Genomic DNA, 23,293 nt, shown 5'->3' on the forward strand with positions numbered 1-23,293 from the left:
CTCAGTCCGCATTTGTCTCGATTCGCATGGATCGCTTTTGACTGTGGCTGGCAGTGCGAATCGCGAGGACGCCACCTTGGTTGTTTGCTTCTGTCCAACACAGAAGGGGTCAGATGCATACCGACACTTCAGGTCACCGTGGCAGCTTGGAGGGGAGGAGGGGGGCGGGAGTGCATGCGCTGGAGCAGAGTCCGCAGAGCCGCAGGTCGGTGCGGCAGTTGACTTTTCGCAGGCCGCGGCTGCGTGACGCTGCTCCTCGAGAGGAAGCAGCAGGGGGGGGGCGAGCGGTCGGAAGGGAGCGCGGCGGCGGCGAAGCGGGGGACTCTGACAGCGCCCGCGCCTCCAGAACGGACGAAGGGGTATCTTCGTCGTCGCAGGCAGACGCCAGCCGACCGCGCTCCCTCTACGCGAAGCTTTACGAGCGGCACATTCAGAAGCGTCTGCGGAAAAGGCGAGACGTTGTCCGGCACGCCGCAGCTGGCGGGGAAGGCGTGCAGCGGCTCGAAGCCCGCGACGCCAGAGACAGCAACCCCGGGGGTCTCCCGCCCCGCCCAGGGGGCCACGATGCGGATCGCGCAGCTCCACGCAGAAACGCCACCGCCGATATCGCAGCCCGGCGGCGTGGGGAACGCGGCAGAAGGACGTCTGGAGACAGGAGGACTCCTGGCCGCCGCGGGGGTCCCCATTCAGCCAGGGGCTTTGAGGAAGAAGGCGGGCGCGAGGTGCTCGCAGAGACTCCGCCACGCGGGGCGTCGTCTCCTCCCCAGGCAAGCCGAGATGGCGACGACGCGTCTCCCCGGGCTACGCACGAGCCTCCCGCGTTCGACTGTGAGCCGGCCGCCGGCGAGCGTGTGCTCCCACAGGGGGGCGCTTCGGAGGACTCCTCGCCCCGTGCGTCTTCCCCCAGCGTGTCGCCTTCCACGGGAGGCGCGGGCGGGGACTTGCAGGCGTCCTCGCCTCAGCGGCTTCATTCGGGCGCCAAGGGGCACGAGAGCGAGCCTGTCAGCTTAGCCAAGAGCACCCGGAGGAAGTCCTGTTCGCAAAACAGCGACTCAGGACGCCGCCAGCGGCGCGCGTCTGGAGGCCGACTTGGGGAGTGCCGGGGTGATGCACACAGCGTGACGACCCCACTGTCGGCGTGTCACGAGGAGGAGGTAACGGTGGTTTCTGAGTCGCCTGGAGCCGAGGGACAGGAGCCTGCGGGCGAGGCTTGGGCGCTCACGAGGGAGAAGACCCGGAGGCGTGAGGAAGGGCGCATGCGGGACGGCGCGGCCCGCGACAGAGAGCGCGCCCCCACGTTCCGGGGCCAAACCTTCTCGCCTTCATCGACTTCGTCTCTGATGTGGAGCAGCTCGAGTGAATCGGGCGAGAGCGGTGGAGAGAGTGAGGACGCGGCAGCCACCGCGAGGGCGAGGCCCGCGCAAGGGCCCGGCGAGTCACAGTCGCTTGTGGGCGCACACGACAGCAGTGAGGGAGTGTCCGCCGCGGCCGGGGCTGGCGCTGCGAGGAGGCGAGCCGAGTCCCGTCTGCTGACGCAGCACTGGGACGAAGGCGGCTACTGCCAGCGCCATGTTGAAGCGCTTGGACGCTACATCAACATGCGAGAGATTGTCGAGCATGTGAGAGGCAGACAACCCAAAGACGACCGAATCCACCCGTCAGCGATCCACGCGTGCGGGGGAAGGGTCTGCGCAACGTTATTGGGCTCCCTAGAAGCCGGAGATGAGGCAGGTGCCTGAAAACAAGTGCTCCCACTCTCGCAGTGCTGTGGTCCGCTCGGGGGGGGGGATTAGGACGTCTGTCAGAAGCTTGACACGTGGGTATTCCGATGCATGCAGCTGGTGGCTCAGCGGCATGCTGGATCTCGGGGCAAAGGCAGCAGCGAGCCTCTCAAGTGACCAACGCAGTTACGTTTACGGGATCCGAGTCCTCCCCGTAGAGGCCTCTCTGGCTTTTTGGCTTGCGTCGTGTTTATGGCTCGCCGCTGGCATCTGTGTGTTGCGTGTAGGGCACGATGATTTTCAACAGCTCGCCGATGGCTGGGATTCGCTTCCTGCAGCAGCAGAATATTCTTGATGACAACAGTCTCTCGGTCGCGGCCTTCCTCCTCGCTACGGACGGGTGAGCAGCGCGGCGTACGACGGGCCTGGCGTGGAGAGCGTTTCAGGGGTTGCGCAGGGAGAGACCTCCTCATTTTCATCAAGGTCATGGTTCGGCAGTTCTCAGCAATTCTTTCCCCGTGGAGCACCTTTTTCTGAGAGGGCTTGTGGGCGATGTGCCAAAGAGCGGTTCACCTCGGCGGTGTAAGGCGTTCCGGCATGACTCGGTTTGCCAGCCCCGGTTGGCGTAGTGGGGGGTGGCGGGACGGGGGAGGCGACTGCTCGCCGCAGCTGCGTTTCATTTCCGTCGGCGCGCCCGGTCTTTTCTGTTTCGCAGGCTGGACAAGCGGATGATTGGCGAGCTGGTTGGGGGCCCAGACGCCGCGTCGATCTCGTTCTTGAACGCCTTCTGTACCTTCATGAGCTTCGCGAACATGCCGGTAAGGCGGTGAAATCCAGGGCACGAAGCAGCGGGGAACCACCAAGCTTTCTCGAATCCGACTGGAGACTCCGCTCCCACTCCCCCCCCTAACCCCCCGCCCAGAGTGCAGCATCACAAGGTGCCGCATGTATTGCATAGCCCAGATACAGGCGCGCTAAGGTTTCTGGGAAGTCGCTGCGCAGGTAGTTCGGCGGTGCAGGGTGAGCCGGAAATGGCTTGCTCATGCAGAGGTTTTTGCCTCGCGTGGCGCAGCCATGGGCCGTGAAGTTCTCCGCTCGAAATCTATCTGGGCGTCTGTGTGTTTAGAGTGTGTTGCTGTGGGGCTTCTTTGGGCCATGAGGCGACTGGCCCAGACGCTGTGTGTTCGGCTGCGGCCCCGCTGCCTTTCGCACATCGGGGATTAAGCTGGCGAGTCAGCGGCCGCTTGGGCGTGAGGTTGACCATGCTCGTCTTTGGGCTTTTCGCGTCTTCTCAGGTGGACGAAGCCCTGCGCCATTTCCTGACGTTCTTTTTCATGCCTGGCGAGGCGCAAGTCATCTTCCGCATCCTGGATCGCTTCGCGGCTGCGTAAGTCTTCTGCCAGCACCACGCGTGTTTCCCATCCGCTGCTCGATCGCTAGCCCACCTCGGTTTTCCGCGAATGCGGCAGGCTCTGTAGAGCCGCAGTCCTGGGCCTCTCAGGCGGCGGCAGGCGCTGGCGCGAGTACATTTGCAAGTTCACATGACCGCTCGGCTCGCGGGAAGGGTCGGCTGTGGCGAGTGCGAAACTGCGCCTCCTGAGACTGGGCGCCTGCTGCTCTCGGCGTGCGAAGGACCCCTCTGGGTGGCGCGGGTGTCCTGAGCACTCGGCGGGCGATCCATGGGGTAGAAATTCTGTGAACTCCCCGTCTGAGCGTCGCCGGCCGCTGGGACGGCAGAGCCCTGCGAGGGCCCGCGGGGGCCCGCGAGGCTCCTTCGAAGCGGAGCTGCTGTGGCGGTGCCTGCGCGATCTCTTTCTGATCGCCTGGATAGCCGGGGAATCCCGCGGGGGGTGAGTGGAGGGTGTGGCGCATGCCAGTCTGCCGCGGCGGGATGGCGCTTGAGGTGGCTGCGCGGGCCTTGATGCTAGGGCATGCATTGATGCCGCGGCGATTGCCGCTTGCGCGTGATGCGCACAGATACGCAAGAGACAACCCTGAGACGCCTCTGTCGCTGGAAAGTCTGCACGTCTTGGCTTACGCGCTTCTGATTTTGAACACCTCTCTCCATCATCCGCGGCTCCAGTCGAAAGACAGAAAGGTCCTCCTCTCGCGCGCCGACTTCTTGAAGATGGTAGGCGGCCTTCTGGTCCTAGAGATGAGACAGTCTTTCTCTTCGTCCAGTGTCAGGCCCGTGCCTCGCGGACGCCGCGCGAGATGTGTTGTTTCTTCTTTGAGGCCTCCACGGATCGGCATGCGCAAATCGTGGAGGGCCTGCATGGGACATCTTTCGCCGCGGCTCTGACGCGGGCTCGTTGGCGATCGCATCATGCCTGGGAATTGCTCGCCCCGTGGAGCGCCCGGTTGTGTTCAGTGCGCTGTGTCGCGGGCGCTGGGATCGTCCGCGCCTTTGCAAGCGCTTGGAGCCTTGCAGCCTCGGTGTGTGGGTCCGTGCGTGGCATCCCAGGTCACCTGCGCAGGCGTCGAGCTGTCCGAACAAGAGCTGGGAGACACGTATTCTCGCATCCTGCTCCAGGAGTTCAAGACGTCTTTCTCCGCATCTGAAAAGGTGCGTCAACCGCGTTAAAGAACGTAAAGAGGAGAACCGGTGGGGCGGGACGGCAGTTTGCAACTTTTTCACCAATGTCGTCTGCGACATGGCATAGAACCCGCGCCAGTGCTCCACAGTCTTCTGTGGGAACAGGGAGATTCTCCGTATTCTCCCTTGCGCAGGGTACGCGCACCTGCTCTCTAGACCCGTCCCGCGACCTGAGCCCAACCGGCGGGAGTCTCGTGCGACTGAGAGAAGGCAGAACAGGATGCCCTTTTTCAGAGATACGAGACGAGAGCGTGCTCTCTATTAGTGAATCATGCTGCTTCAATGGGGGGGACTGAGGGATCGCCAGCGTCGGGCGGCCCAGGAGCTCAAGCTGTTTGTAGAACAGTTAGAGCTGCTCTCCAGGTGGTTCGCAGTGGAGATCGGTAGTCGCGCATGTTTTTGTTAAGGACGCGAACGACTGGAAATCCAAGCGAGCAGGCGGGGAGGCTTGCGGGGTGAGAAAGCGTGTGGCGGGCGTCGAGCGACCGCTGACTGTCTGCCGCAGGCAGGCCCAACGGAGGAGAGCGAAGGGGCGTGCGCGCGCGTCGTTCTTAGACAGTTCCGATAGAGGGCTGCGGCTCTTCTACTTTTGCCTTAGTCGAATGGCGGAGTGCGTTGTTGTGCCCCTGTGCGGTTGCTGCATGCGCCACGTTGCCTGCAGACCTACGCGCGTCTCTCGGCGGAGAAACCCGCAGGCGAGGGGGGCCCGCCGTCGGCCCTACGCCGTCCACGCGGCGGCAGCACTTGGGACGCGTACGGATCGGTTCCAAGGTGCCACCGCTCTGTGCCAGCTCCGAGTGCCGGTCAGCTCGGCAGTCCGTGCCAAGGGCGTTTCTGTTCGCCGAATCCGCAGGGAGGGCCGCGGCCCGTCTCTCAAGCCCCCCTCCAGTCCTTGGTGCTTCCGGAGGGCATTCGCCGCAGCTGCGCGTTCCCGCTCGCGCACGCCGGAGCGTCGGCTTCGTCTGTAGACCCTCGGACTTGCCCAGATCTCGGCACGATGAGTGCGGCGGGCGCCGTCTCAGCTGCCGGCGCGGCCGGCCGTGTCGCCTGCCGCTCGCAGTGCGCCAAATGCGGCAGCCCCCTCGGAGGTGTGCAGACGACCGGCGGCTCGCGGGGGGGGATCCCCGGGGGGGCGTCGACGTGGACTTCGGTAGTCGTCGCAGCAGGCTCTGAAGCCGCGGCGACGGGGCATCGGAGCGCCTCTCCCTGTCAAGGAGCGTCGGCGTCTCGTCGTCTCGGGGACGCGCAGCCTCTCGAGAGCGGGAATGCTCCCTCCGCGACGCCTGCGTTTGAAGCAGCCAAGCCGGAGGCCGGCGAGAGCCTCGCGTCTCAGCGAGGGGGAGACAGCTGTCTGCCAGGTGGACACGACAACGGCGCACCACCGGAAGGAACGCGCACTGGGCGGCAGCTTGCCGATGCTGCCGAAGGTCGTTCAGGCATAGGCGAGGCCTGCGTCGAGCCGTCCACTGGCTATCTCGTCCCCCAAGGAGGCACAGGGGCCAAGGACGAGCTGCAGCTTGTTCGCGGCGCACCGGCGTCGTCGGTGGCAGGCGCACCTTCTCGAAGGGGATTTGGCGCCGACGCCGTCGCCTCGGCAATCAGGCCTGCGACCTGTCCGTCAGTGGGCCCCTCCTCCGCCAGTCCGGCGAGGGAGGTTGGTGCGTCTGGCAGGGAGAGTCAGGTTTTGTCTGCTTCTGTTTTCGCAGGCCCGGGAGGCACAGCTGCTGTGCCGCAGGCTGCCTACCTCTCCTCGCTGGTCACCTCTTCGTTCTGGCTGTCTGCGCCTGCTGTGGAGGAAGTCCCGCAGCCTCCTGTCGCGCCGCCGGCGCTCAGTCTGGGCGGCTGGGCGCTCAAGGTTGCGGGCTTCGACGGGATGGAAGGCAGGCGCAAAGCTTCCGGCGTGTCGCTGCGGCTGCATAAGCGATACGTGTGGATTGAAGACGCGGAGTTGTGCTGGGGTCGGCGTCCGCCGACCGCCGCGGGGGGGCGGCGCCTCAGTCGGCCGGGCACTTCCTCGGCCCCCTGGGCCTGTCGCGCAGAGACTCGAAGCCCGTGTGGAAGTGGCCAGGAAGCAGGCAGCGGGACTCGCTTTTCTCTGAAGTCTCCTCCAGACATCAGCTGTCTGCTCTCGACATGGTGCCCAGCCCGGCGGCCGGAGGGGACGAGCGGCCGGATGCAGAGCGACCTCTCGAGGAGTTTTTCGTACCCTCGAGAGGTGGTGACCTCGGCGCCCGTGAGCAGGCGAGCGGCCCTGGAGATCCGCTCGCGTCTGCGCTCATGAGTGACAGGGCACGCAGCCGGAAGGGGCACGGGGGGGAAGGCCTCGCGCGCTGGCGCGTGGCGCCGGGAGGCGGCGGCGAAGGCCGCTCGCGTGCCAGCTGGCGCGCCGCGGCTGCGAGCTCACACAATGGGGACATGCAGACGCCCAAGCCGGCCGGTCTCTGCGCGGTTACTTCCGTGGCGGTCAGCAGCCAGCTTGGCGCAGATGCGACGCGGAAAGAAGGCAGTCGAGGGCAACTGGAGCAGATTGGAGAGACCTCGGGCGAAGGCGAGAGCAACGCGTCAGATGACGACGGCGGCACCGAACTGGCCGTGCCTGCTGAGGCCTCTTCCGCCGCACGGCCCTCCGGCTGGACGAGTCGCATTGCGTTGAAGGGGCTGCGAGTTCCGCGCATATTTGTGCCCAATCCCTTCAAGAGAAACGTGGCGCACAGTTCCCCTGCGTTGCGGCCGTCTGACCGCGCCTCTGGCGGAGGCGTTCCCGGCGAGCCCACGAGCAACCTGTCGCGCATGGATGGCGCGTCACCCAAAGCACTCCGCGACGCCGGCGGGCGAGATTCGCGAGGCCGCGCGGACGGGGACAGGGCCCTCCAAGGGGCGGCATCTGGCGCGGGCTCGCCTGCAGTTCCACAGCCTGCTGCGTCGGAGCGTATGGGTTCGAGTCCCGGCGGAGCCCCTTCGGGCAGCGGGGAAACTTACGGCGCGGGCGAGTGTCTGCCCCCCGAGAGCGGGGCGCCCTCTGCGGTGGCCGCTCCCTCCTCTGCCTCGGGCAGCAGCCCCGTCGGGTCCGTCGCGCTCACACAGGGGGCGGGGTCGCCTCTACTTGCGCCTCAAGCCGCGAGCGAGGGCCGGCCGAAGTCTCGTGCCGGCGCGTTGCCTGCGGCGCCGATGCCTCCGGGCGGGGGCTGCGCGGGCTTCACAGACGCCGCGACCGCGTTGGGCGCGGCCCTGTCGCCCGCAGCGGCTCCGTTGGATGTTCTGGGGGGCGTGCGTGGCTTTGGTGCGGAGGCTTCTCCGGGGCCTTCCTCAGGAGGCACTGTCCCTGGCCGTGGTGAAGCAGGAGTGAAGCGAGACACCTTCGCAGCTGTCGCCCAGATGTGGCACCACACATCCATTTCGTACGCCGTCGCGCTGCGGCGCGGCAAAGGCAGCCCTTCCCGGCGGCCTTCAGTCCGCCGAAGCTTGTCTCACGCGGGGGTAGAGCCCTCAAGTTCCTGCGTGGACGCGGCGACAGCGGCCAGGCGTGGCTGGGGTCCGCCACGGGTCGCCGGACCGCGTGGCTCGACGCCCCAGAGGCCGTCGCGGTAGTGGATAGGGACGCGGCTCGGCGCGGATTTCGCAGGTGCCTGTCGGGCGACGTGCTGACGCCGGTGGGTGCCGCGCGTGGAGCTGGAGCCAGCGAAACGTCTCCGAACGACGGCGTGAGCACGGCCGCGGCTGCGGCCGCCTGCCCCACGGCGGCGTCGCTGGGGGTCCCTGCCACCGGCATTGCGGTGGCTGGGCTCCATGCGGCAGGCAGGAGTTCTCCCCGCATGGGTTGCGCATCATCGAACTTGCCTACGTCTGCGGCTGGTTTGCGAGAGCGCGACGGAGCCCCGAGAGCCGGCGAAGGTTCTGCAGGCTCCACGCATGCGGAGACGAGCGATTTCACGCGACCGCAGGACGCGCCAGGGGTCCCGCGCCCAGGGAAGGGGAGGGCGTCCGAGCCCGCCAAAGCGAGGACGAGCAGCAACCGGGAGAGTAGCAACCACAGCGAGGGCCGCGTGCGTTCTCCTCACAGCAGCGCGGGGCTCCGTTTGAGGCGGAGACTTTCTTCGCTGCGTGGGCCCGACGCCGCGGCGGGGCCGACCCGCAAGGCGGAGGCGCGAGCCGAGGGAAGCAGAGCTGGCGCAGAGAAGAAGCCAGGCGCTCACCTCGGCTTCTTGGCGCGCCTCTTCCAGCCCGTCCTCGATATGGCCCAACCGGTTCTAGGCATGGCACAACCTGTTCTAGGCATGGTGCCCGTGCGCCGGTACCCTCTCAGCGAGCTCACGGATGTTTATCTGGTGCGTCTGGTAACACTCCCTCGGCACTTCGCAGCGTGCAGTTGCTACTGTCGAACCCGTCGCGCCCAATAGAGCTCTCCGTCCGCAGGCGCAAATCCCCACAGTCGAAAGACCAAAGAACCGGGCTGAGCGAGAGAATTCGTTTTTACGTGCATTGCATGGGTCGTAGCTGGAAGACGCTTTTTGGCGGGGGTTGGGGGGTGGGGGGGTGGAGTGGATATGTCACGGATGCAAACCCGCGTAGACTGCAGATTGGTCTGTCTTCTCCGTGCGCAAGGCACGCCACTGTCTAAGGAGTTTCCTCGAGGCGGATACGCACAAGGGATCTTGGACACACAAAGAGAGGCAGTGATGCCAGTTCCCAAGTCGTGCGCGTTCTTTGCTTAGGGTTTAGAGCGTCTGGTTCGTCAGCTTCGATCGCTGCCTTTGTCTGCGCGGAGCCGCTGTCGCGTCGGGTCTCTCGTACCCTCCCACCCACCCCCGCCGCCGCCGTCCCCTGTCAGTCTGTAGACCACCAGCGCCGCCACATTTCTTGCGGAGACGAGGGGTGAGATGGGCCATTTCTCGCGTGTGTGTGTGGTTCTGTCTGCCTGTTCTCAGGGCGCCCCTGCGGAGATTGCGGCAGGAATCGAGAAGGCCGCAGTACCATTCGCGGACCTCTTCGGCGACGGGGGGCTGTCTCAGCCTTTCTTCCTGGAAGGGCCCGCCTGGTGGCTTTCCTCGTGGCCGCCTCTCATGCCGGGCAAGGGCGACCCCGGCGCGTGGATGCCTTCGTGGTCTACGCCGTTTATGCCTTTCGGCCGAGGGGACCCCGCGTTTCCTCGCGCCTCTCACGGCCACCCCGACATCGGCCCCGGCGCTGTGTGCCTCACACTGTCTTTCGAGACGAAGCTCGTGATTCTCGTTCTCCCCTACCACGCGCCAGGCGGACTCCCGGATGACGCCGCGCTTCCCCCCGCGGGCTCGACGGCGAGTGCCTGCGCGTGTCTCTCGCCTTATCGCCTCGCTCCGGCCGAGTCTATCTTCGCTGTTTCGTCTGCCAGCGCGCCGCCATCCGCTGATTTGCCGCTCTGTCCCACGGTTGTCTGTCGCCAGCCTTCAGCGGGCTCTGCGTCCTTCGAGGCCGCGTGGAACCCCCACGCGGCCCAATCTTCGGTTCCTTCGTCCGCCTGCTCGGCGGCCTCGGAGAGACAGCCTTCGAGCGCCCCTGCTGCCGAAGGCGACCCCCACGCAGAGGGGCTTCGCGCGCGAGGCGGCGGGTCGCCTCCTCGTGCCCACCTCGACCCCCCCACCGGCCCCGCGCCCGCTCCCGAGCAGCTCGCGGGTCCTTCAGGTGCGGCGCAGACCTTGGGCGAACCCGGCGGAGACGAAAGGGACTTGGACGCGCGTGGGGGAGCCGAAGTCGCGGAGCCCTCGAGTTCGTTCCACGCGCGGGGGAAGTCCCAGCGCCCCCTCTCTCCTCTTGCGGCGCAAGGTGGCTCGGCCAGGGGCAGAAAGGGGCTGGGCTCGAAGGCCCTCCAGGCATTTCTGAGTGCAGGCGGGCCGCCTGCCCGCGCGGCCCTCGAGGGCGGTCGCGGAGACGAGCCGACCGCGCCCGGAGGAGGGCAACCTGACGCAGGCCCTGGGGGCGCGGCCCCGAGGGAATCGAGCGAAGAAACCGGCGACGGCTGCGGGGGCAGGGAGCCCTCGTGGCCCGCGGCTGGCGGGGCTGTCGACCCTCTGGCACAGCAGCCGTGCGACGCGTCTTCGGTGCCCCTCTCCGCTCGCGCTGCGGAGACAGGCGCGCCGAGCGAGAGGCCGGCGAAGACTGACTTGGCGTCCGCAGACGCGAGTCGCGAGCCGAGTCGCGCCGCCCCGCCTGGCTGCTCCAGCGGCTATGGCGGAGAGTCAGCGCAGTCTCTGCTTCAAGAACTGCCGCGCCAGCATCACGGCCCTCCCGAGACCAGGCCACAGCCAGCGGAGGTCCCGGTGCCGCAGTCTCCGCGGCGACAGGATGAGCAGCACGCCATGGCGGCATGCGAAGATGTTCCAACAGCGAAGCAGAACGAAGGCGGAGCCGTCCGAGAGGACCCTGAGCGCCGCAGGCAGGCACTCGCCTCGAGGGGCTGCGCAGAGGGTCTGGCGCTGGAAGGGGGCGAGGGAGGCGGAAGCGTCATCGGCGGCTCGGCGGGCTGGAATGCGTCGAGCGTCCTCGACTGGCGACTGCTTTTCTCGTTCCTCCGAGACCAGCTCGAGTTCAACAGAGTCGTCCAGGCGCTGAAGGCGCAGAGAGAGGCGCACGTGGTGCGCGAGCTGAGGAAGCGGATGGAGGACAGCAGAGAGACCGAATGGGCGGTAAGTGCAGGGGGCCCCGTCGCGGAGGAAAGCGTTTTGCAAGCGCAAGCGAGCCCGTCTGCTTTCATTCATTGCCTTTGTCGCCGGAGCAGGCGGTGCGGCGCTCGCGGGCCCCTGCCGTTTTTCTCCACACGGAGAGGGTTGGTTCGCCTCTCGGCTCGTCACCTGAGCGGCGGCGCTGAGGAGGCTGGGCTGCTGTCACGCAGCGCCCCATGTTCCTTGAGGTGTCTTGTGTGGTTCCTCTGTGTTTTCGCGCAGGAACAAATCTTGCCGCGCCTGTTTCGCCACTGGGTGCTGACGCCGTCTCTCTCGTTTCTGAAGGAAGAAGCAGTCGCTTCCAGGGCACGCGCGCTCGGCGAGTCGCTTCTGTTAGTGCGTCGCCAGCAGCGGAGCCAAGCGCTTTGGCCGTATGCGCCCGACGAGGCGCAGGGCGCCGGCGACGAGCGCGCAACTCTAGCAAACAAGCGCCTGTCCGATGGCGTGTCCTGCGCTGAGCAGGCAGCCTCTTTCGAACACCGCGGCAGTGCTGCTGCCTCCGTCGTGACTCCGTCTTCCTCAGTGGAAAGGACTTCGGAGTCGAGACTACGAGAAGAGGACGAACGTCGCGCCAACGCAGGCAGGGCCGCGGCCCGCGGCCAGTCGCCCGCGGGGAAGCAGGCCCCGGCGAGGGACAGCCAGGAGCAGTTCAGGGGGGGAGGGAGGGCGGCGGTAATGAAAAGGGGAAAAGGGACGCACACGTCGTGAAACGCTTCTCACAAGGTTTCAGGGAGAGTCGATCGAGCAGCGGCGCCAGCCAGCCAGCCAGGCGCCATAGCGGCAGACTGTATGGGAGCGGAAAGCTGGGCAGCATGCGGATGTCCGCCGAAGACCTCAGGTGGCAGCAAGCGTGGAAGCGGCATGCGCCGCAAATTAGTGGCTCAGACGACGACGGCGAGGCGGCGGGCCTTTCGCCTCGGTCAAGGGCCAACGCCACAGGCGAGGCTTCCAGCCCGGATTTCGAAGAGGTAGCGAGACAGGCCGGCGCGGAGACTGGCGCCCACGCCGCGTACCACGCCGTGCGCACAGACGGCCTCGAGGACTTGCACGTGTCCGCGCAGCTTGTAAGTCGCACCACGACCAGACAGAGACACCCACCTTTCTCCGCCGCCCCACTAGGGCTGGACGCGAGTGTGTGGGTTCCCAGGACGCGCGACCGCGCCAAGCCCTGAATCCTACACCCTACCGCGGGCTGTATTCTGGCTTCCTGAGGATGTTTGCTTTGCTCTCGAGGGCCCCGGCAGGCTGGGCACATGTGCTCACGGAGGATCGACGTTGGTCTATTGCGTTTATGTGCTGTGCGCATTTGGGGTTTATGTTTTTTTTTGCGATTACGTCTTCTCGGATTATCATTATCCATACGTGAGCATTTTGCCCTGCTCTGTTTTGTTTGCTGTTTGCAGCTTCTCCTATGGCAGGCGGGTCTGCCAGCCAGTCTGCGGGGTTTTCTCTGGTCTTTAGCTCTCCCAGGCGCCTCGTCGCTTGACAAGTGCGCCTGGCGTCGCAATCCGTTCATGCGCGCAGGCTGTCCCTCGGCCGCCTGGAGCAGCAGCGGCAGCGCAGGGGAGTGCGCGGCCCGCCGAGGAGGCAGCATCGCGCAGCGGTCGCTCGCGTCGGTCTCGACAACCGATGTGAGCCGCGTGGGGAGCAGCACCAGCAGCGCGAGTGGGGGCAGGGGTGACTGTTCGAGTCGCGCCCGACAGCCTCCCCCGGGGACTGCCGAGCTCGCGAAGCACGGCCGAAAGATCTGGAGGATCGACGAAGCTGCGGAGCGCCTCGACGGCGAGGAGGCGCCGCCGGGCCTCGAGGCCTCAGGGTTCCCTCTCGCCTGCTCTGACGCAGAGGAGGCGAGCTGGGCGGAGATTTACATGGAGCTGCGAGCGCGCGCAGAGGCAGTCAAGCAGCTTCACGCGCTGCTGCAGCAGCGCCGGTGCGGGCCCGTCGGGTCTCACCTCCGGCACTCCTCGAACGATGCCTTCAGTGCGCACACCCCCGCGGCTCTCGTTCACCCCAGGGGACCGCGCAGCGAACGGGGGCCGTGGGGTGGAGACCTGTCGACCGCGGAGCGACCCGAGTCCGCAGGAGCGGACGGCTCCACGCAGCCGGCAGACATCCCTTCAGAGGAAGCCGGCGTCCAGCCGCGAGTCCTGCTTGATCTGAAACTTAGCTCGCGGGCGGGCGCGGCCGCGCGGCCTGGGTCTGCTCCACCTGCTGACTCGCTCGACGCCGCCGCACAGGTTCCGGCGGGGACCTCGGGACGAGCCTCAGAGGAAGCGAGAGAGGGGGTTCGCCCCTCGGGACCCGGGTCGCCAGAAATACAGGTCTGGAAGCCGCAGGCTTTGGGGGCTGGACTCGGAGGAAGACAGAGTATGGACTTCCGTATCGAGGAGGGCGCCGACCCCAACCACGACGTGTCGGACGACGCTCCGGCTGGCTCTGCATCAAGCGGGTCTGCCGCACAATCGGCGAGGCGTGCGCAGCCCGATGTAAACCTTCCCGTCCGAGGCGCGCAGGAGCAGCTGGAGGCTGGCGTAGGCCCCCCCCACGCACATCTGGCCTCATCGCAGACGCGGTCCTTCGCGGGCGCTGACCGCGGACGCAGTCCGGACGTGGCGAGCGAAAAAAATACACAGTCGGCAGTAGTGCGCGGGTCCGATGTGAAGGAGAACAGCGCGCCTGCGACCCAGAAGGCGAACCCTCTCCCAGACCAAGGCTCTGGAGCCCAGGAGACTCGAGCCGCAAAGGGGCGCCTCGACGCGAGCGCGCATGCCGACACGCGATCCGATGCGTCGTGTCCTCTGTCTGGCCCCAAGAGCGTCGCATCCTGTGGCGAGACACGCGGCCGCTGCCGAGTCTCGGCGGCGGATGGGGCGGCTCGCGCGCACTTCTCTCGCCTCCAGAGAGATCTCCCCGGCACGTACCCGCTTCTGCTGCGCCTTCCTGAGGGCGTGGCGACCGCGGAGCCCGTCCTCGCGGCTGGCGCAGCCCTGGAGCTTCTGGCTTCGCTGGAGGGGCCCGTCGCAGAGTGCGTCTGCACGTGCAGCGGCTCGGGCGCTGCGCCAGCATGTGCGGAGTCGCACGGCTTCGCCCCGTGCTTCGGCGCCTTCCTTCGAGCCGCGGGTTTCGGCGCAACGTGCGCGGGCGGGGCGCCGGGGGCCCCATGCGGCTGTGGGGCACCAAGCTCTCAGCGGGTTGGGTTTCCGTGGGGCCAGCCGCATGCGTGTCCGCCGCTGTGCACGGCGTGCTGCCAGTGCCGGCGCTGTCAGATCGCGGAAGAAACCGCGAAGCAAGCGCGAGCAGGGGCAGCGCTCGAGAGCGACTGGCGTGAGTCGGCGGACGCGACGCAGTTGGCCGCTGAGGGCGTGTCGGACGGCGCACTCCGCGCTTCCTCCTCCTCTGGGCGCCAAGGCTCTCTCAGCCACGGCTCCCCGGGAGGCGCGCGTCTCGACTCCGGCTCCACACAGACAGAGCGCGAGGACGGGGACGCGTCTGCGGACTTCTTGAGTCTGGCGTCCTTCCGCGTCATGGCTGCGCTGGACGAGTCGGATGACGAGGGCGCGGCGTGCGGCTTCGGCGCGGCTGAAAATGACGTGGGCAGGCCGGCCTCCCCGTGGCCCCCGCCACGAGGCAACCGCCGGCCGCCTGAAGTGCAGGCGCCCCACGACGAGCCGCGGGTCACGCAGGCCGCGGGATCTGAACCGAGCAGTCCGCTGAGCGCTGCGGCGCGGGGCGCACAGGGTACCGAGGGGGCCGGGAGGTGCCGCAGCGCGCCGTCGAGACCGACCCAGGGCCTGCCGCCGCTCGAGCCCCTCGAGGCGACAGCCGCGGGGTCGTCGTGCGAGGCGATTTCCACCCGCCGCAGCGGCTCAGGGAAGTTGGCGGAGAAGACCGTGTGCTTCTGCCCCAGGTGTTCGATTGCTGCAGGCGCGGCTGAAGTCGTCGAGTGCGTGGTCCTGCATATGCCCACGGTAAGGCCGCGGGAGTCCTCTCCTCGCCCCAACGTCCGTTTTTTCATGCGGCCGTTGAGGAGCCGCTGCGAGCGCTGTGAGCCTGTCGCGGGGACTGGAAAACGTGCAGAGCGAATGGGCGGCCGTCGCGACGCCAGCTCCGGTGCGCCGTGTCTCGTTAGTCCCTCCTCAGTTGTGCCTGTGTGTGTGGCGCCGGCCTGGCTTGAGTGGCAGCAGGGACCGATCGTCGCATCGAGGAGAGCTGGGCTCAGCGAAGGCTGCAGAGTTGCCAAGGGGTGGTGGAGCTATATTAATGACTGCGGTTGTCTGCTGTGGTGTCTTCCTGCGCTGCAGATCGGATACGTGCAAGGCATGGCAGCCGTTGCTGCTGTACTTCTGTTCTTCGTGGAGCGCGAGAAGGTGAGTCCTGCGCAAGCCCCGCGCACGGCCAAGTTGCCGTGTGTGCAGGGCAGCGCTCCAGGCGAATCACTTTCTGCTTCTCGCTCGCCTGCTTGCCACACGGAATGCGTCGAGGCCCACAGGGACAGCACAGCAGGGCGGCCCCGCTGTCGTCCTCGGTCGCCTCTCTGCCTCGCACATGCTCTGTGGCGCCCCTGGGTTTCAGAGGGTCTTTTCATCTCCTGTATAGGAGCAGAGGCAGTCTCGCACGGAGGATCGGGAGGCCGTGTGCCTCGGTCCGAATCACTTTCCTGACTCTCCACTGCCTGTCTCTTCGGCCGTCGAGCACTCGGGGGCCGGCCCAGACGCGGGCGACCTCCGTCTGTGGGGCCTGGATCGCGGCGGAAGACTCGTCTGTCCTTGCTTCGCGTGAAATGCGTTGTCTGTCTGCTGCTTTGTGTGTCTCTTGTACGCAGGCATTCGTTCTAATGGTGCAAATGCTTCAGCTGCAGCCGCTGCCAGACTTCTTCATGATGAGTTCCTTGGGAAAAAGGTGAGCGCAGGGGTGGAAGGGCGTTCGAAGGCGGGCGCAGACTCCGGCGGGAAGGCGCGCGTCTCCGCGGGGCGGTGACCTCTGCTTCAGGTGGCGTGCGACAAGTGTTTGATCAGGAGTGCCGCGCCTACCTACAGGCTCACATAGACGTTTAGATGGACAGATGGACATATATGTATATGTATGTATGTATATGTGTCTAATCTCAAGATATGTAGGTGTCCAAGCGGTGTGAGGATGTAGCAAGCCACCACCTGGAGGGTGCCGTAATGGCCGCCAAGTCCTGGCCAGTTGTCCGAAGTCTGTGGGGAGGTTCCTGGGAGTCTAGATGGCGCTGTGTTTGTTTTGGTTGGGGTCTTGGTCTCGCGCTGCAAGGGCCTGCTCAGTTTGCTTTCTCCCGGGGTGTAGGCTTCCTGCAACAAGCGGAGGTGTCCGTCTAGCGCCGCAGTGGAGGCCCCCACGGGTTGAGGCCGCGGCCGCGTGCGGCGTCTGCCCCACAGATTGCCGTGACTTTTTTGTTGTATTGATATATGGTGCTCTGTTGGTCCGATATGCGCAATAGTTATCATCTTCACTATGTTCGGCTAATGCACTCAACATGGTGGTCATGCAAAGCACAGGAGAACTTGGATCCGGTACACAGGGATCTTCAGGATCGAATCCAGTAGTCCAACTCGCAGTATACGCTCCTCAAAAAAAGGTAGCTTATATAAACCTAGGAATTCCATCCATAAGTGTTATTTTTTCTTGGTCTGCAGAACTCTTCGCCACCATCTGTCAGCGTTCAAGCGCCTCTTGGCCGCCCTCCTCCCGGACTTGTCTGAACACTTCACCAGTCTCCACTTGTCTCCGTCCTTCTACTTGCTGCCGTGGGTGCTTTCTCTTTTCACCTCGGCTCTCCCCCTTCACATCGTCGTCCGCGTCTGGGACTGTTTCATTCTCGCGGGAGGCGGACGCGACACTCTGTTCCAGGTAAGCGAACGTCATCGCGGTTGGAAGGGAAGACGGTCGTTGGTCTCTCTGGCGTTTCGGTGGCTGTCGCGCATGCAGTATCTCGGCCGTCTGCGCGTTTACAGAAGGCGTGCGGTTTTTTGTTGTCGCCACTGCGCCGTTTCTTCCCGTGTATGGTAGATTTTATCTTCGGGTCCTGGCCGTGGATCAGCATGCGACAAAGCGAGCGAGAGGTCCCCCTTCGGCGCAGAGCTTCTCTTCTGTCTCTTCTTGTTCTTGCCGCAGATTGCGCTTGCGATTCTGCACTACTACGACGACGCCCTCAAACGATGCTCCTTCGAGGGATGCGTCGCACTCTTGAGCAGGCAGAACTGGCGGGCGTCCGCCGGGACCGCTTTCGATGAGGACCGCTTCTTCGCAGGGTAGGTCGATTGAAAACAGCCACACATAGTGGAACGTGAATTCAATTTTGTCGCATTGGGTATCGTCGACCGTTCATCAGAAGACACACCGCAGGCACAGCGAGTGCGCGTCGCAGCGGTGCGCAGCGGAAATCCGCCGGCAGCTGTCGTTTGCGCAGATACGCCGTCAAGTCGATTTCGGGCACTCGTGCAGCTTTGACGTTTCGTCAAGTTCAGACGTAGTTGCCTTTATCAAGGCACATGCTGCAGTCCGTGCTTCGCCGCTTGGATACTTGTTCGGGTTTCTGCCGGTGCTCACTATGTCTGTTTTCTTGTTTTCCGCGCGTCTGGTGCAGGCTACGATGGGTTGAGAAGCAGTGGCTAGAGATTGAAGGCGCATGACTGCTTCCGCATCAGCACCCGAACTCGATCCTTGATCCGACAGGGGCGAAAGAGGGGGGTGGGCGGACGGGGGGGGAGGCATCTCGTTTTGGCAAGAAGCCTTCCACTCCGATAGCTGGTTCTCTTTGCGGCGGCCCAGGACTTTTTTCGCTGGCGCCTGCGCAGCGACCACGGGGGAAGATTTGCTGCAGCCTCCCGTGAAGCGTGTGCTGGCTCGCGAAGGCAGGGCAGCCACTCTTCCGATTGGGCGATTAGTTTATTCTGTGGGTGGCGAACAAGGGTTGGGCTGCACGCCTGCGGAATGCCGTTATCATTGTTCCGCATAGCGGTTCTTCTGTGAAATGGGGCCGCAAATCGTTTTCTCACGCGGCTGATCGGCACTCGAGAACACAAGCATTAACACAACCAGGGCGAGTCACCGTAGCTGCAAAATCTCCCACGGGACGTTCTCTCGGCACACCTTCGCGGCCTTCGAGGGAGTCATCCGTGTTGAAACAGCGCGTGACACTCGAGTCCTCTTGCCGTGTTGCCCTTCCCTTGACTGCACTCGATGGAGTTCGTCGCAGAGGTCGTAGCCCTCGCGGTGTGTGAACGGGTCGATTCCTTCCGGGCATTGTTTTCGCAAGGAAGCCATTGACCAGGGGAGCGGTGCGGCACGTCGGACTCCATATTCGATGTTTTCTGCTGGTTTGCCACCGTTCGTTGGCAGCCGTTGATGTGCCGAGCGCCAAAGGGTCATATTTTTGTGTCAACGCGTCTCCCGTGCGCGCCGTCCTGAAGCGTGTTCTGGACAGTTGCCCCGCTGCGGCGTCTGCGAATCCTCGCACAAGTAGCAGTTTCTTTTTTGCAGTGGTTCCGGTTGAAGGTCAGTGAGGAGTTCCATTGTCGGGACTGGTCATTCCTAGTTGTTGGATGTTAGTCATTCCGCGACGGCGTTGTCCGTTGAGAGTGTTTGCTCCGTGCAGCTTGACAGGGAGTTTCAGCGCACAGCTGGCACGAATACGATGCATGTCAGTGGAGCGGCACTGTCTGAGGCACCCAATGCAGCTTATTGTGTCTACGCAAGTGCCCTTGCCAGTGTTCACTTGTTAAATAAAGGTTTTCTAGTATCTTTGAAAGCGTGGATGCCGTTTTTTGTGCCTTGCTCGATAAACGCAGGTCGTTTTGAAGTCTAAGCCATGACGCGTCGGTGAACTGTCAATGGAGGGAAATGCCCCCCTGCTGCCCTAAGCTGTGGCTTCGACAACACCGGAGTTTTTATCTGAGGAACGCTGTGCGCGAGTCAATGGGAAGCCTGTTAGCATCTTCCTACGGGTACACAAAGTAGCAGGAGACGCAGAAACAAACGCTGAAGTAGGGCAGCTCGTAAAAAGCTGTCGAGCGACCGGAATAGCGCGATTATTTCATTCGCTCTTCGGATGTGCTCCTGCAAGTCACGGGTTCATGCCCTTTGCTGACGCATGATAAACCGGAACGCGTGCTGGCGTCAGCACAGCGCCTGAGCTTACTTTCCAGTAGAACTTCCTGTTAGCTCGTCCAACGTTTACCAGGCCCGTACTCAACGCTAGTGACCCAGGCTGCGACTTTGTTGTAGAAATGTGGTGTCGGGACGTATGTGTGTTAGGAGTCGGATTCACCCTTGGTAAAAAGCCTACTCCCATTGTCGGCAAAGCCGCCTGCTTCCCGTATTGGCAGCCCCGAGTGAGCAGTTTCCCTGCACCTTGTGTGTGCTCCAATAAATGCCCATTCGGTAGCTTCTGTATGCGCTGTCTGAATTTGGGACACGCGGCGGTCACGGTCCTCGGAACGCTGTTCTACTTATTGTGGCACACTTTTGAAACGAGCGCGTCTACCCACCGCTCTGGTTTGCGCAGAGAACAGAGTGACAAGTCCACGAGTTCACCAAAGACGCTCTAGTGCTACCGAGCAGCTAAGGCCAGCAGGGAGGGAAACACACGAACACAGGCTTACGTAGTCTGCTGTTAGGCTGAAGGTACGAGTATCAACAGCTCATAGTTTTCTTGGCTGTGAGGCGCTCGCAGTGGCCACTGCTCTCAGTCACTATTACCGCGTGCAGAGTGCCTAGGGAACTATTGCTGCCTTTCGAGAGTGTTCGCGATAAGTTACTCGTCAAGGGCGCCTCGAAGCAGCCGAAGGCAGAATTCCGCTGGCATGGTTGCATGCGCTTCCCTGGAGAAAACCCTTGCATGCGCGTGTCACCGGTTGACACTGTCGAGCAAGAGTTCCTTCTTGCAGAGACCCTCTTGGTGTGTGGAAAAGTGATGTGCGTACTTTACTGAAGGACATTGTCCTTCTGAGGTGATTAACAGCTGGGGCGATCTCGGACCCCCTGGTAGCGTGTTGCCTTGGCGTTACGATCGCGTTCGCTGTCTTCAGGGGCCTGCCTCACAATCTGTCCGATAGTAATCTGCTGTCTCTCTGCAGTCGTCGTTTACCTGTTTCCCTGTTTGGCTCCACAGTCCCAAGAGACGAAGAGTTTCTGCCTGCATGGGGGGATTTCTTTTTTTCCAGACTGTGTCCCTCGGTGGTGGTGGGCAACGGCCAGAGTTCCGGTGCTGGCTGCAGCAGATCCGACTCGTCTCCGCTGTGTTTCAAGCGGCAAAGCGCCACGGGACCATCTCCTGTCGTCTTTCCCGCGTCTAAGATGGCAAGTTGCGTTCGCTCCGCAGCGCCGGGGACACACTGCGTGTCGCGCCTTCTCCAGGAGTCTGTCACTGGCTCTGTTTCCCAGACTTTTCGCTCGCTTGCTCGGTGGCCCCATCCGCGCACAGCCACCCGCTCCCTCCGCGCATGCTGCGCATCAGTCCGTCAGCCCGATGAATTTGTGGCATGCAGTTCTAACCAGCTGATGCGGCGGTCGAGTGTGGCGCCTGAACCGAGGGGTGTGCAGGATGCTGGCAGGGAAGCCAGGCTTGGGGAGCGGCATCCGCCTCAGGGGGGGAATGTGCCTCAGGCAGACGCGCGCGCGGCACTGAGCGGCGCTCTGCGCCGCTCAGTGCCGCGCGCGCGTCATCCAGTTTCCAGTTCGCACACCAGTGTCTTCATGGCCCTTGGGGACCACAGCTCTGCCGGCAGTGAGGCAGGGCATTCGCAGCCCTGTTCCCCTGCGCGTGCGTTGCCTCGGAAAGCGGCGCAGTCCAGCTCTTCCTCTCAGATCCTGCGTAGGCAACTGCCTTGGAGACGGGGTTGTCTTTCCGGCGGACCTGGGGGCTTTCTTGGGACGCTGCATTTCCCGGCCTCACCTGCCCTACGTTTCTTTACGAGCGATGCCAAGAAGGGCGGAATGAAGGCGCCCAAGAAGAGCGCTCCAGAGGCACCCGAGAAGAAAGACTCCAAGCAGGCTGGGAAAAAGAAGTCACACATTCAGTCAGAAGGCCCAGGGAATTTGGATGGGACTCCACAGTCTGCGTGCAAGGCGAGACTTGTCATTTCGAATGGCTGGACTGGATCTGCCGCGCCTCAGTCCTTGACTGCAGCGGAACAGTGGGAGCCCTCGTCGCTGACCTTGAAACAGCATCAGCAGGTCGTCATGTGGAAGAAGGCCAGAACGTGCATCTTGTGTCAGGTAAGATTCTATCTGGCCAAGCTGCTGCACAGCTTGGCACCCCGGTGTTGATACAGGCGGCAAGACGGAGTGCATGTACGCTTTACTACTGTAAGCCCCATTACACGGATACCGCAGCGCTTTCGTGTGTTTGTCACAATCCCCATACTGGCCTCGGGCCGTCAGGGAGCAACGCTAGGCAGCCGGGGCCTGAACAGACCTTTGTCGTTTTGCAAGGAGTGGTATCCGGGGATAGAAATTTGTTTGACACGGCAACCAAGATGTGACTTAACCCGCCGCGTCCGCAGGACGAGCCAGTGAAGCTGGTATGCCAAAGTACCAGAAGCCATGTGATCTATATAGTATAACGGTACATTAGACCGAACCTGCGATAGATAAATATATCTTGGATGATTGTATATTAGCGGCTAAATGTCAATCAAACAGATATAAAATAGTGAATGGTTCTGTAAAGATCTCGCATAACATACCTTTAGATTTGCTTAGCATTATAGAGCAGCAGCAGTTTTGTCCTTTAGCGCCAGAGGTGTTAGAATCATCAAAAACAGAACAGGTATCCATTTCCGGTGAAAACTGGGGACAGTCACCTCTGCAGATACGCCTCCGGTGGAGGGGCCAGCATTTATTTAAAGCTAGACGCATAAGCAACCCGTAATTCGGGTTTCCCTGACACATGTAGAGGGCGGGCGGCAGGCCCCTCATACCAGGAATATATATGGTATAGTGTCTATGTGTATGCATCCCTGGGACCTGAATGCGTTCAGAAAGAGGTTCAAGGAGGGAGTGTCGAGAAGCTCGAGACGGCGTGCGAGAAGGCTTGGCGGTTCATCTCAGGCTACTCCAGAAACGCGCACGTCTGTCCGATTCTTCCGTGAGTCTCGGAATCAGGTCTTCCGCGTTGAAGTGCCGGAGACCGCCTCGCGGTCTGCTGCGGTTGCATTCAACGTGTCAAACAGGATTGTTGTACTGTCAAGACGTTGTGGGGCGCCCAGGCGAAGCAGCGCGTTGCTACGCGAAGAGTAGCCGTGGCTGCTTCCGGAAAATAGTCCTCTGGTGCAGCGCTTTCGATGCCTATTGTAGAGATACAGTGTCTGGTGCACGGTCTTCGACGCAGAATGCCCGCAGTGAACGGCTGCGATTTTACGCCAGGTAACGAAGCTTTGTTCCAGCCGTGTAAACCTTGCGTTTCGGATGGACTCCACAAATATGTTGGGCACGGTTCTTGCACCTCGGTACCACCAGTTGGGTAAAGACGCAGGATCCCTTCCTGTTTTCTGTATTCAGGCAGATGCGAATCATGCGGTACGGTGAGCTCCCCTTGCGCGAGCGAGCCAAATTCGACGCTAAGCTCCGCCGGGAATGAGGCTGGAGAGTGTCGGAACATCACAGCTGAATGCACGCCTATGCATACATAAAAATGTATGCGTGTGTCCAAAAGGTGAAGGCTGTTTGCCTCGCGGAAGCGTGATTCCGGAGAGATCTCCGAGAAGAAGTGTTGATCCCGGGCTGTTGGGCCTGGGCGTGCATGTGTAAAATGTCTTCGTAGTCCGATCCACGGGCCTCCTCTCGTTCTGCTATCTCATTTGAAAAGCGGTTGGTCACAAGAGAAAGCAGTTTCAAATCCCCCAAACGTTCGCTTCTCTGTGTGCTGAACGACTACTCGATTCTCAGCTGAAGTCTTCGTCTCTCATTCTTGTTGCTCACTGTGGGAGCGTCAGCGCGGGCGTACACGCGTAGGGGATTGGTGACTAGTGAGCTCTACCAAAATAGCGCACTCCTTTCTCTCGTGGAAACATGTAGAAGGGCAGCGACGCGAGATCAGGTGGTGCACACAAATGCCCAGGAGAGCAGGATAGTTCAGAGCGCCGCGTTCCTGTTTCAGTCACGGAGGGAGACGGCCATCTAAGGAGTCCTTTAGCCGAGCCGGTCATTTTGCGGAGCGTCTAGTTCGTTATTGACAGTCAGTGTATGCTAAGTACGGTTTGGGGCGGTATCCCCAGCGGAACTATTCTGAAGCGAATCACTCCACGCAAGACAGGAAA

The 23,293-nt window shown here is 63.2% G+C and overlaps 2 protein-coding genes across 2 annotated transcripts; both read left to right on the forward strand.

The window, feature by feature from the left end:
* Positions 1–113: 113 nt before the first annotated feature.
* Positions 114–17,665, forward strand: BESB_049690 (uncharacterized protein; the record flags this gene model as incomplete). The annotated part of the gene is made up of 18 exons (XM_029363420.1): positions 114–1,619; positions 2,009–2,121; positions 2,437–2,539; positions 3,017–3,108; positions 3,699–3,852; positions 4,186–4,287; positions 4,979–6,369; positions 6,462–7,715; positions 7,940–8,642; positions 9,243–10,976; positions 11,235–11,659; positions 11,743–12,076; positions 12,416–14,980; positions 15,314–15,379; positions 15,835–15,911; positions 16,670–16,883; positions 17,148–17,284; positions 17,620–17,665. 18 exons carry the CDS (start codon positions 114–116, stop codon positions 17,663–17,665), a joined length of 11,016 nt encoding a protein of 3,671 aa, XP_029220786.1.
* Positions 17,666–20,330: 2,665 nt separating this feature from the next.
* BESB_049700 (uncharacterized protein) lies at positions 20,331–22,614 on the forward strand (the record flags this gene model as incomplete). The annotated part of the gene is made up of 3 exons (XM_029363421.1): positions 20,331–21,251; positions 22,016–22,122; positions 22,536–22,614. 3 exons carry the CDS (start codon positions 20,331–20,333, stop codon positions 22,612–22,614), a joined length of 1,107 nt encoding a protein of 368 aa, XP_029220787.1.
* Between the last annotated feature and the right edge of the window lie 679 nt (positions 22,615–23,293).

Source organism: Besnoitia besnoiti, chromosome III, assembly GCF_002563875.1.
Source record: "Besnoitia besnoiti strain Bb-Ger1 chromosome III, whole genome shotgun sequence".
NCBI lineage: Eukaryota > Apicomplexa > Conoidasida > Eucoccidiorida > Sarcocystidae > Besnoitia > Besnoitia besnoiti.